We start from the raw sequence: 12304 nt of genomic DNA on the forward strand, positions 1-12304 counted from the left end.
CTGGGATTATAGGCATGAGCCACTGTGGCTGGCCTGTCCTCCTTCTTTTTAGTTCGAGGAGTTGCTTTATCTGGGGGAGCAGGCAGGCTCTAAGAAGTGGGATTCTGCAGCTGGCTAGCAGCATCATGGCATTTGGTAGGCAATTTATAAACAATGAACATTATCCTAATCTCATTTTTCTTATAGAGCAGCTGTGTGCTATAGTAAGAAGTAATGGGCCTCAGCTTTGCCACTATTTATGCACCCTTAGATAAGTCACTTGACTTCTGAGCCTCACTTCTCTTATCTGGGTCCCCCAGAGTTAGGTAATAACAGGACCAAACCAGAAATGCATTTGAAAGTGTTAGTGAATATATCTTGCCAACTGTAGAGTGCTACACAAAAATCATCTGTAAGTTCTGTTGTCTTTGTTATGTGGCCAGGAGCAACCTGATGAAACCAGAAAGGGTGTGTTGACCATTGATGCCAGCTGTGGGTCTGGTTCAGTAACTTCACTCTAGTGTGCTGGATTTTAAAATGTTACTGGTTTTCTAAGCCCTGCATGAATATAAATATTCATCAAGAGTCAGGGCCTCTGGCAGGCCGGGAGAATTTAGGGATGGAAATGTGTAGAAAATCACGGAGCTGTTTAGAGGATTTTCCTCTATATTCTGGTAGATGATTGGATTATATCAACATTGGAAAGGTTTCATGTCTTCAAGAAAATATGTAAATAAATACAGCTTACTTGAAAACTCTTTAGAAAGACTGATGTATCCTAATTCAACATAATAAATAAGGGAAGGGTTCATTTAATTTAAAAAGACAAAGGATAGTTCACTAAGTTCAGTTTTGTATAAACAATTGTAGGATATTTTAATTTAATTTCAAACCCACTTTTTAGCCTCGTGGTATAGTTAGGCCCTGTTCCAACTTTGGTTTACAGTATTATCTAGAACAGTCTAACTTTTCTATTCTCTTGGATACCCTATCAGAATTTTTAAATGTTTAATATAATAAGCTCTGTTTAGAAAACATTTTATCTGGATTCCTTGTACAGCTGACATCTGTATTTTTTGTGGGGGAAAAAAAAATCTTGAGAGGGAATTAAATCTGTCCATAGTCTACTCACAGCATGCCTTTATAGCCAGAGTATATCTGAAAATTTTAAGTACAGCATTCTAGGAGTACAGGTCAGAACAGGCATGGTCTAACTTTACTATATATTAGAATCAGGTAGGGTGCTTCTTACAAATGCTAGCTCTCAGACTGCAATCCTGGAGATTCTGATTCAGTTGGTTTAGCCATTTCTAAGAGGCCTTCGGCACTTCTGTGGTAGATGGCCCATGACACTAAGAATTCTGCCTCAGATACCTGCTATATCTATCCTCTCCCTGCCTTCTTGAAAACCAAGTATTGGCTGGGTGCCGTGGTTCACGCCTGTAATCCCAGCACTTTGGGAGGCCAAGGATGGCAGATTGCTTGAGCTCAGGGGTTTGAGACCAGCCTAGGCAACATGTTGAAACCCTGTCTCTACCCAAAAAATACAAAAAATTAGCCAAGCATGGTGGTGTGCCTGTAGTTCCAGCTGCTTAGGAGGCTGAGGTGGGAGGATTACCTGAGCCCAGGAGGTTGAGGCTGCAGTGAGCCATGATTGCGCCACTGCACTCCAGCTGGGCTACAGAGCAAGACCCTGTCTCAAAAAAAAAAAAAAAAAAAAAAAAGAAAAGAAAAAAGAAAAAAACAGAGTGCAGAAACTATATACCACAGTACAGAGGCCATTCCCCTGTCTCCTTTTCCTAGGATGTAGTAAGAAGGTCCACTCCCGTGACAGTCCCAGGGTCCCAGCCAAGATTTCTTGGTTATACTTCCAATAAGGGTGGCACTTTGGCCAGGGGAGTTTCTCTAGGGACAGGGTGGCCAATATGGTGAAACCCCATCTCTACTAAAAATACAAAAATTAGCCGGGCGTGGTGGTGGGTGCCTGTAGTCCCAGCTACTTGGGAGGCTGAGGCAGGAGAATCGCTTGAACCTGGGAGGTGGAGGTTGCAGTGACCCGAGATCACGCCATTGTACTCCAGCCTGCAAAAACAAAAAACGAACAAAAAACAGTACCTTTGTAGTATTTCCTGGGTCTTAGCAAGCTATATATAATGTTTCAATTTTTTCTAAAATCCACAGGACACACATACATCCTTGGGTTTCTGACATACAGGTACACTGATGAACAAAATTTTTAATTCCTAATTAGCCTGTAGGAATTCCACAGATCTGCTCTGGAATACAATCATATTTATTTCTATAAGGCAGAATATTCTTTTTCCTTGAGGTCAATCTCCTTTTGTGAAACTTTCCTCAAACCTAACCTCCCTCTATCACCCCATCAGCAAAAACTGATGTTTCCACTTTTTGCTACCATTGCATTTTTACATGTTCTTGTTACACAATTTATGGTGCATTCTGCCTAGCTGTGTACTTATCTATCCCCAGACCAGTCCCTGGGAGTCTGAGTGGAGAGGAGGGATAGTGTTATTTGTCTTTGAAACCACAGTATCTTATACATTATAAACACTCAACAAAAGTTTTTGTTGACTGACTCACGTCTTTGGGTTTATGTTCTCTCTTTCCCCACGCTCCGTTCATAAGACCTGATCATAAGACCTGTGGCATCCTACACCAGCAGAACGTCCACAGTATCTACCATAATAATGATAATAATAATTGCTTACATCATTTGACCCAATTATTTTATATTTGATGCTGTTCTAAGCACTTTATGTGGATTACTTTCATTTAATCCTCATGGTAGTCCCATTTGCAGATGAGGAAAGTGAGGCATAGAGAGGTTAGATAATTTGCTCCAGGGACATGGGCACTCAGTAGCAGGGCAAGGCCCCTGACCCAGTCTGACTCTAGAGCCGGTGCTTGCAATTACTGTAATGCCTGGGTTTACCCGACTGCCTGTCTTGTATTCCCCTATTTACATCTGATAATTGTGAATTCATTCCAGAGGAATACCAAGAACCCTACTTAATTTGTTAGCCAATTATTTTCACTGACTTTATCCTACAAATTTGTTATTGTATCCTCTGTGAAATTAATTTGCAAAACTTAGTAAGCAAAGTTAAAGTGTTTCTTTATCGCGCTAATCCTCAAAGCCTTTAGTGTTATAAAAGCATTTTGTGCATCTCCAAAGGGAACCTTTGTGTACACTGTTTCCCAAACCTATTTAACTAGAGATAATTTTTCCCCCATAAGACTCCTTTAGCTTATTAAAGAATTAGGGTTTTTGTTTTTTTAACGTAGTTTGTAAGAGAAGCTAGCTAATGCCCTTGTGCGGTTCCCAAGAAATTTCTCGGGTCTTTTATATTTAGGTAAATCCTTACTTTTGACTGTTTCTTATTTAGTCTTAAATAGGGTGACCACTTAGATTCTGGGTCAGTCACAGATCTGTTGTCATGGTGTAATTACTAACAGCACTGTTTCCAAAGGTATTCCATTTGGATGATAAATTATATGATCACTCTAATCATAATACTTGCCCCCCAACCGTTAAATAAAGACCTACTTTACATACTTGCTACCTTCTCATCAGTCATTGAAGGACTCTTACTTGTAATGTGTGTGTAGGAACAAAGGTCATAGCCCATATTTCTCCAGCATTTCACCATTTTATGTCATAGTTTTATATGGAATTATGGACATATATACAGTTTATATTCTTTCATCACTCAAAAGTTGCATTTCTTAAGAATTGCAAGCCTCTAAGGCTTCTTTGCACTGCTCAGTATCTGTTCATGTATTTGCTTAGTTATGCAGGGAGGAAAAAAATCTAAGTTGTCTCTTGGAAGCAAGGGCAAGGGTCGAGGGTCAAAACTGCAGTGGGTGGCAAAGATGAGAAAGAGCTTTTCCACTCCATATATTCTGACTTTTGAACAATGTAAGTATATTGTCATTTTAGATTATATTTTAAAATGTTTAGAAACTGCTCAGGTACTTCCCTGGAAGCTATTTCAAGTCCAGCTGGGTTGATCTTCCTTATGGTCTGTTTCTTCCCTGCAGGGAGACCTGTTCCCTTTCTTTTCTTTCATCTTACTTCACCTAGCCAGACATTAATATATCTTCTCACACTTTCAAGAAGAAGCTTCTTTTCTTAAGTTCATGTATTACAGTGTAACAGCTTGGAGTTGGACATATCTGAGTTCAAGTTAATCTCTGCCACTTACCGTATGACCTTGAGATAGTAACTTAATTTCTCTGGGCCTCAGTCACCTCATTTGTAAAATGAGAATAATAACCTCCTTGCTAGGGTTGCTGTAAAGCTTCAATAAGATAACGCGGCCCGGCACGGTGGCTCACACCTGTAATCCCAGCACTTTGGGAGACCTAGGTGGGTGGATCACCTGAGGTCAGGAGTTCGAGACCAGCCTGGCCAACATGGCAAAACCCCATCTCTACTACAAATACAAAAATTAGCCGGACATGGTGGCATGTGCCTATAATCCAAGCTACTTGGGAGACTGAGGCAGGAGAATCGCTTGAAGCTGGCGGGCAGAGGTTGTACTGAGCCGAGATTGTGCCACTTCACTCCAGCCTAGGCGAAAGAGCGAAACTTCATCTTAAAAAAATAAAATAAATAAGATAACGCAAGTTCTAGGCAGTTCCAGGGATAATGTAGTACAAATTCAAAAAATGGGGGCTGCTGTTATTATTATTATCACTTATCATCACTGTAGTCATTATTGCCTAGGGCAACCAATGAGTCTTATGGATATAAACCTCTGGCTCTGACTTTGGGTAACCACAAAATTCATTTCCCATAACCTCTATTCTAATTATTTTTGAGACTGACAGTCTTTGAGGTCCAACCATACTGCTTTATAGAAACATCACCAAACTTTCTTCCATTCCTGGTATCGGAAACCTAGAAGCAGCAGGGACATTTTGTCAGAATTTATGCCATAAAGAAGGTATCATATGATTCCTGGGGCAAATTGATAGAAAAAGAGCAGAGATGGGGTCTGATATGAAGTTAGAGGAGTTGAAACTCAGGAAATGACATTTTCAAAATCATCACAAAATTAAGCCACAGGAATAAAAGATACACAGTTGAACTCAAAATCATGATGAAGAGATTCCAGAATTAAAGCCTGAGATCACACAGGGAAAGGCTTCATCCTGTTTTCTTCAAGGCATAATTTTTCTTGTCCACGAATTTGGCAAATAGGGGACGTAAGGAGAAATGGCCTAGTACGCTGCTGGATCTTTTTAGATTTATAAGTCATTAAATCTCATTTAAGCCACACCAACTTGAAATGACCTCCAATGTAGAAGATGAGAAAACTGTGTTTCAAATAAATGAAATTGCACCCAAGTTTACAACCTGGGACTCTTGACTTTGAGCCTTTTGTTTCCACCCATGCTGTTCTTTCTTACTTGGCTTCACCGCTGCTGTTGGGTCTCTGGTTCGCTGAGAGGCTTCGGAAACTCTACGTGAGAACGCTGTGACTTCTAAAGTGACCTGTCAGCCGCTGTGCCTTTAACTGTGGGTTTTCACTTTGGCTTTATTTTTGGCCCATTACCTTTGCATCTTGCTGCTGTTGCATAGCTTTTCATGGATGTTGACTAGGCTTCTCCTCTTGTCTTGTAGTAGGCTCTCAATTCTTTTCGTGATAGACCAGTTTTCTCTAGGCAGAATACCCCTATATTAACTATCAGAGTCCTCGCAGTACTAAATCTATTGCTAACAAGAAGGTAAGCACCTTAAAAAAAGAGAAATTCCCTTCTAAAGAAAGTTTTTAATATGTTATATATTTTAAATGTCACTATGAAAGAGAAAATGTAACTCCTTATTAACTGAACTATGTGAGGTCTCTGTTTTCACCCAGCCATCTGACATTTTGAATTTCTCAGTTCATGTGATACTCTACCAGAAGGAATTAATTTTGACCAAATGTGATTCTGTACTAAAGAGCATCAGAATGTATTTGAAGTTTAATCGGTTGTGTTCTTTAACCTATGAAGAAGGCTGTTCTGTGGCAGGGATTGTGTGAAGCACATCTGTGTGGTCCATGTCCATTTATCTCTGGAACACCTCCAAAAAGTGGGGATCGTTGTACTCATCTTACAGATGAGGAAGCCGAGTCCCAGTATATGCCTGAGCAGTATGGCAGTTCGTGGAACCATTAGCTACAGAGTATTTGGACTTTTATAAGTATACTCTAGTTTTCCAGGACCCTGGGGAAATAAGTTGCCACAGAAAAAGAACACTAGTGCATTAAAGGTTCATACTGCAATCTTTTTTTAAAAAAATGTTTTTGGTGGAAAACATTCTAGTATGTGGTTACAGGGTATGTTTTTTAAGAGGATAAACTCATGACTCTCATATAAATACATATTGCACATGTCGAAGATTTTACTTAACTCTATTTATTAATAAGGGAACCAGTAAGCTCTTACATTTGGTTCAAAGGAGAATCTTAAGAGCAGGCAAACAAGAAAATCAGGAATCAATTGCAGCTCCACTGGACACATTTTATTTGCGTCTGTATGTAAAAGAGCCATTTGCAATATTATCAGTTTTCTACAATTTACAAATAGCTAAGCGAAGCACAATAAAGGGAATCTGGAAGAGTGTGTTAGATAATTCCTAATACTCCTTCAAAAGAAGCCAGTGTTTTTTGTTTTGTGTGGTGGGGGGAGGAGCATTTCAGTCACCATTTTCTCTGACATGTCTTCTTTACTATGTTGCCTTTTAAGGTGAGCATGTATTTTTCTGCAGTATAAGATGCAGAGTGAATGACTTAACTTGCCCTGTGACGGCGCCTGTCACTGGTTCTTAACCACTTGGGAGGATGTGCATATACCCTCAAAATGTGCATTCCATATCAGGTTAAAGACTTCATATGTATTGATTCTCCCAAGACTGTGTTCTGTGTGACAGCCTCCATCTGTGTGGCATAAGGCCAATTTTGGGATTAAGGTGCCTGGCACTTGTCTTCTCTCTCTAGATGATAAGATTGCCAACAGCTTGCTGCCGTGGTCGTTGCTTCTGACCCTTCCAGGGCAGCCCCCTTTAGAGTTCATATCTGTGCTGCTTCTACTGGGGCTCCCTCCCTCTCTCCCTCCCTCCCTTCCTTTCTTCTCCCTCTCTTTTTCCATCTGTTGTTTCTTCTCTGTGCTGTTGAATTTCTGACTTTGGGATTTTGAGTGTGAAAGCTGGTGACACTGACACATCACTAGCCAATCCCAGCATTCCTTGCTCTTCTCTGGAGCACTGCCAAATCTCCATGTAGGGAGGTCGACTCTTAGCCTGCTGACTTCTTATGACAGGGTTCATGGTTCATGGTTTGTTCTGGCCGCTTTCTTATCACCAAAGCTGACTTTTTACTAAGTCCCATTAGATTTAGAATTATTTAGATGCAAGAGAGCTAAGGTTTTACATATTTATTTAAAGAACTTTTATTAACAGATAACAGCCAGACATGCTTTCCAAATTATTATCTTTTCTATCCTTCCTAATATTAGACCCCGGATCCAATTTTAACTAGGCAAGAATTTGTAATATATGTACATCTGTTGTCATCACTGTTAAAGAGTCCCAAGTATAATAGATTTGAGGGGAAATAATTATGTATTTACTGGTAAGAATGTAAAGAAAATGATTTAAGTACTTTATTAGAAAATTCTTAGTGGGAGTAGTTACGTTATGAGGCATTTTTGTTAATTTTCATAAAACTATAGGTATTAATATCAAAGGACTTTTCTCTTTTCTCCTTCTGAGCACATTTTTTCTTGCATATTTGGGTCAGTATATTTTTATCATATTTATGTCTAACTTTATAATTTTGATGCTAAAGCCAGAATTCCCTAAATATCACTTTGCCTTATAGCAAATGTTGCTGAAATGGCCAAGGGAGGAGATACAGAGACAGAGAGGGAGGGAGGTAAGATAAGTAATGTAAAATAGCATGTACACCTTATTTCTAGAAAACAGTCTTAAACAGTTCTAATGTGGTGGTAACGCTTTGTATGTCGTTTTTTTTTTAAATACAGCATTATTCTTCATTAATGAACACTTTACATGTCTGTTTCCAAACACAAGTGAATTCATCTTAAGAGGCAAAAAACCGAATGAATATTTTCAGCACTTTCTCCTTCGGGAACATCTCCTGTTTACATCTTAGTTGCTTCCCAGGACATGCATTAGGTCTATCCCTCTGGCACATGTTTAAACATAGATTCAGCCAGAAGCAGAGGTGGGCCTGTATTTAATCTCCTACTGCAGTTCAAGTCAGAACTACACCTTGCTTTTACTCTAAATATTTGCATTATTGTCCTTGGATGTTTTCCCATTGTGTACAACAGATCTCTCCTCTTTAAAAGAATTGGTTGATCAGTAAGAGAAATCATACTCTGGAGTGCACTTAGAGGGAAGAAAAACCACATGTTTAATGAGGTAAAACAAATACCTATTTCTCTACCTTTTAATACAACAAATAATAACATCCACTAATGTATTTACAACTCTCGTTTTACAGGCCAACATGTTTTCATAGAGAAGTATTTAACTATATTGTGGACGAGATAGGGGAAATTGATTTCTGCTTCTGGACCAGCCACTTTCTAGGCCTGCAAGATGATACAGTGAACATGATACACAGAATTTTTGCTCTCAGAGTTTAAATCCCAGTAGGGAGAAGCAGGCAATAAAAATGTAGGCAAATGATGAGGATTTAAGGAACAAGGAGGTGCGATAGTTAGCAAAGAACTTAAGTGAAGCATCTTTTTTTTTCCTTTTCTTTTTTGAGACAGGGTCTTGCTGTGTCGCCCAGGTTGGAGTACAGTGGTGTGATTATAGTTCACTGCCGCTGTGTAGCCTTGAGCTCCTGGGCTTAAGCAGTCCTCCCACCTCAGTCTCCTGAGTACATAGGACCACATGCCCAGCTAATTTTTTAAAAGTTTTTTTTGTAGACACAGGGTCTTGCTATGTTGCCCAGGCTGGTCTCGAACTCCTGGGCTCAAGTGATCCTCCCACCTTATCGTCCTAAAGTGCTGGGATTACAGGCATGAGCCACTGCGCCTGGCCCCATTTGCAAATTTCATTTCTTGAAACTGGCTGATATGTGAAAATAGATTAAAAGGGGTTTGGACTAGGCTGCTGTCCATGGAGATGGAGGGAAATGGATAGAATTCAGAGAAATGCGGGAGGAAGGTGGAACAGAAAGAACTTAATAATGGACTGGGTAAGGGAGAGAATGGTATGGTGGATGATCCCTAAGTCTCTGATTTGATTGAGCAAAAGGTTGGAGGGGATGCTGTTAATTGAGATCATAAAGAGCGAAAAAGGAGCACTTAGTAGGGAGGCGGGAGAGAATCAAAGATCAGTTTTGCATATGGTACATTTGAGATGCCTGCAAAATAGCCAAGGAAAAGAAAAATCTTGAATGTATTTACAAAATGAGTCCAGAAAAGAGGTCAGGGCTGAGTTATAGCTGTAGGAGTCACTGGCACCTGGGTGGTATCTGAAGCTGTGGGAGTGGATGAGATCACACAGGGGTGAGGATAGACTGAAGGAGAAAAACTTGGTCTAGGACTAGCTCTGAGATACACCAGACTTTTAAGGGATCTGGTAGAGCATGTGGAACTGACAAATGAGCCTGAACAGGAATGACTAACAGCAGTTAATTTGCAAGAAAAAGAAACATACTTCATGAGCACAGACCACACATCCCTGGCCAGAGACTCTCAGCCACAAGCCCCAATTGGCTCAAAAAAGCTTTCTCTAATGCTGGAAAATAAATCTACTTATGCATGTCTTCTTGGTGGAGGGGGAGAAAGAGCTTCAGATGGTGGAGGGGGACAAAGAGCTTCAACCTCATTTAAAAAGACAACTTTACTGGAATAACCCAAAGAATAAAAGGAAAGTGTGACACAGCTGCTGTTTCTGGAAGGGGGTTTGAAGTTCCTCTAGGACAAATATGAAAGCCTCAGAGATCAACTTCTCTATCTTGATTCATACTTGATTACCAGTAAACAGGGAATGATCTTGCTTAGTTGGCAGTAGATTTGCCTTTTACACACTGTCTTGCAGGAAGTTGAAGTGCTGTGTCATAGAGTTTTTGTTTTCCATGTTTGAAGTTAAATGGAATATTGAGATTTAATCAGAAAAGTAGCTGAGAAGAGGTGCAAACGTGAAAGTCCAGCCTTGGATAAAGGAGAAATCTTATGAATATCTCTCCCTCTGGTTTCAATATTTCACAACATAAAGTATGTCCAACTGATAGACTTGTAGTAAATCCCAGGTAAGATATTTGTAGACTGTGCCATGTTCTAAAACATTAAAAACACAATAACATTTCACCTTTATATGAAATATATTACTGAAATCCTACTTATTTGCTGTGTAGCTGAAAATGGTTGGGTATCCCTATATAAATCAAGTTTATTGATTTTTTTCAAGGTCTATATCAGGAGTTCTGAGATGAAATATGGTCCCTGGTTTTAATGTGGTACTGTTAGCGACGTGGGTGCCATTTCTTTTGACATAAATTCTTTAGTGTGAGTTAATCTTTATACTCTTTTGCAAATAATTGAAGAATAGAAATAGAAACAGACTTCTGCTTAAATGATAAAAACATAAAACATTAAATGATGGAAACTTCTACATAAAGTTGGCTGTTTCTCACACATTTTCACTTTCCTTCTCTTTTTCAAAATATATTTTAGTTCTTCTGCAGTTTCAGTTCATGTTTCAGAAGTGTAAATTTCGACATTTGTGAGGGGACCCTTTCTCAATCAGTGAAGACATTCTTTCAGTGGATGGCACTGTGGATGGCGCTGTGTATTTCTAATTGATGTTCGGGTCATAAGGAACCATTTTGCAGCTACCTCTACTATATACCACGAACTACTTTGGTCCAAATTTCAAATCTGATTTGGTTCTTCTTCTCCTCAATTTTACTGAATTTTAATTTAATTTTTTTCTGAGACAGGGTCTCACTCTGTTGCCCAGCCTGGAGTGCAGTGGTACAGTCAAGGCTCACTGCAGCCTCAACTTCCCAGGCTCAGATGATTCTCCCACCTCCACCTCCCTAGTAACTGGACTACAGGTGCACGCCACCACACCTGGCTAATTTTTTTTTTTTTATTTGTAGCTTTTTGTTGCGATGGGGTTTCACTATGTTGCTGAGGCTGGTGTCAAACTCCTGGGCTCAAGCGATCCTCTCACTACCTTGGTCTACCAAAGTCCTGGGATTGCAGGTGTGAACCACCACACCCCACCTTTCCCCAATTTTAAATCCAACATGGCAGTTCTGGATTAAGGGGGTCACTCTTCTTATGTGTCCTCCCAGTCTGGATTTTGAAGCAGCTGCCTTTTTGCTTCCTAATGATGCCAGCCCATCCAAACTAGAAATAATCTTATATAATCATTGATGCCTTGAGTCATTTGTATGTATCTGTATTTTTAAACTTTGTAATCTTTCATTACCAAATGATTGCTTTCCGACACCCAGGCCTAGGCTTAAACACCGGCATATATGGAGAGAACAGTTGCCACTCGACTCAGAGATGGAGTAGACACCCAAAGAACTGCAGTTCTTAAGCCTTAGGAGAAGCAGGAGAAAGCACAGTTGTAGAGGAGTAGTTTAAAGATTGCCACATGGGCCAGGTGCAGTGGCTCATGCCTGTAATCCCAGCACTTTGGGAGGCTAAGGTGGGCAGATCACCTGAGGTCAGGAGTTAGAGACCAGCCTGGCCAACCTGGTGAAATCCCGTCTCTACTGAAAATACAAAATTAGTCGGGCATGGTGGAGGGCGCCTGTAATTCCAGCTACTCTGGAGACCAAGGTGTGAGAATCACTTGAACCGGGGAGGTGGAGGTTGCAGTGAACCAAGATCATGCCATTGCACTCCAGCCTGGGCAAAAAGAGCGAAACTCCATCTCAAAAAAAAAAAAAAAGATTGCTACCTGCATGGAGTGGGGAAAATTGTGGTAGAAAGAAGTAAACTTGGTTTGGAGAAGAAACATTTATTGAGCATTTTCCCTTGACCAGCTCTAAGCTAGGAAGATTACATATAGTGTCTCTTTAATATTTAATATGTACAGCCATTATTATGTATATTGTAAACATCTGTCAGAAGTTATAATTCCAAAAGTAAACTCTAAGCAACAGCTTTTTCAAAGTATATTTTTCATGTAGCACATTTCATTAGCTCATGAAAAAGGTCATTTCTCCAAAATGTATAAAAATGTAAAGCAAACAATGGCCATTCATCAGAAATAGCAAGTGACAATGAGCTCTCCAAGGAGCACTTCTTTCCA

At 39.9% G+C, this 12304-nt stretch overlaps 1 protein-coding gene across 6 annotated transcripts in view; it reads left to right on the plus strand.

Moving 5' to 3' along the window:
- TNFAIP8 (TNF alpha induced protein 8) overlaps window positions 1-12304 on the plus strand; it is a 122672-nt gene that overhangs the window by 108045 nt on the left and 2323 nt on the right. Inside the window, exon 1 of one of the 6 annotated variants that reach the window (XM_078003877.1) lies at window positions 11141-11241. Coding sequence (XP_077860003.1) covers window positions 11148-11241 — 94 coding nt within the window. The 5' untranslated portion in view covers window positions 11141-11147. 6 annotated transcript variants of the gene reach the window in all.

The sequence above is a fragment of the Macaca mulatta genome, chromosome 6 (assembly GCF_049350105.2).
Source record: "Macaca mulatta isolate MMU2019108-1 chromosome 6, T2T-MMU8v2.0, whole genome shotgun sequence".
NCBI classification, from domain to species: Eukaryota; Metazoa; Chordata; class Mammalia; order Primates; family Cercopithecidae; genus Macaca; species Macaca mulatta.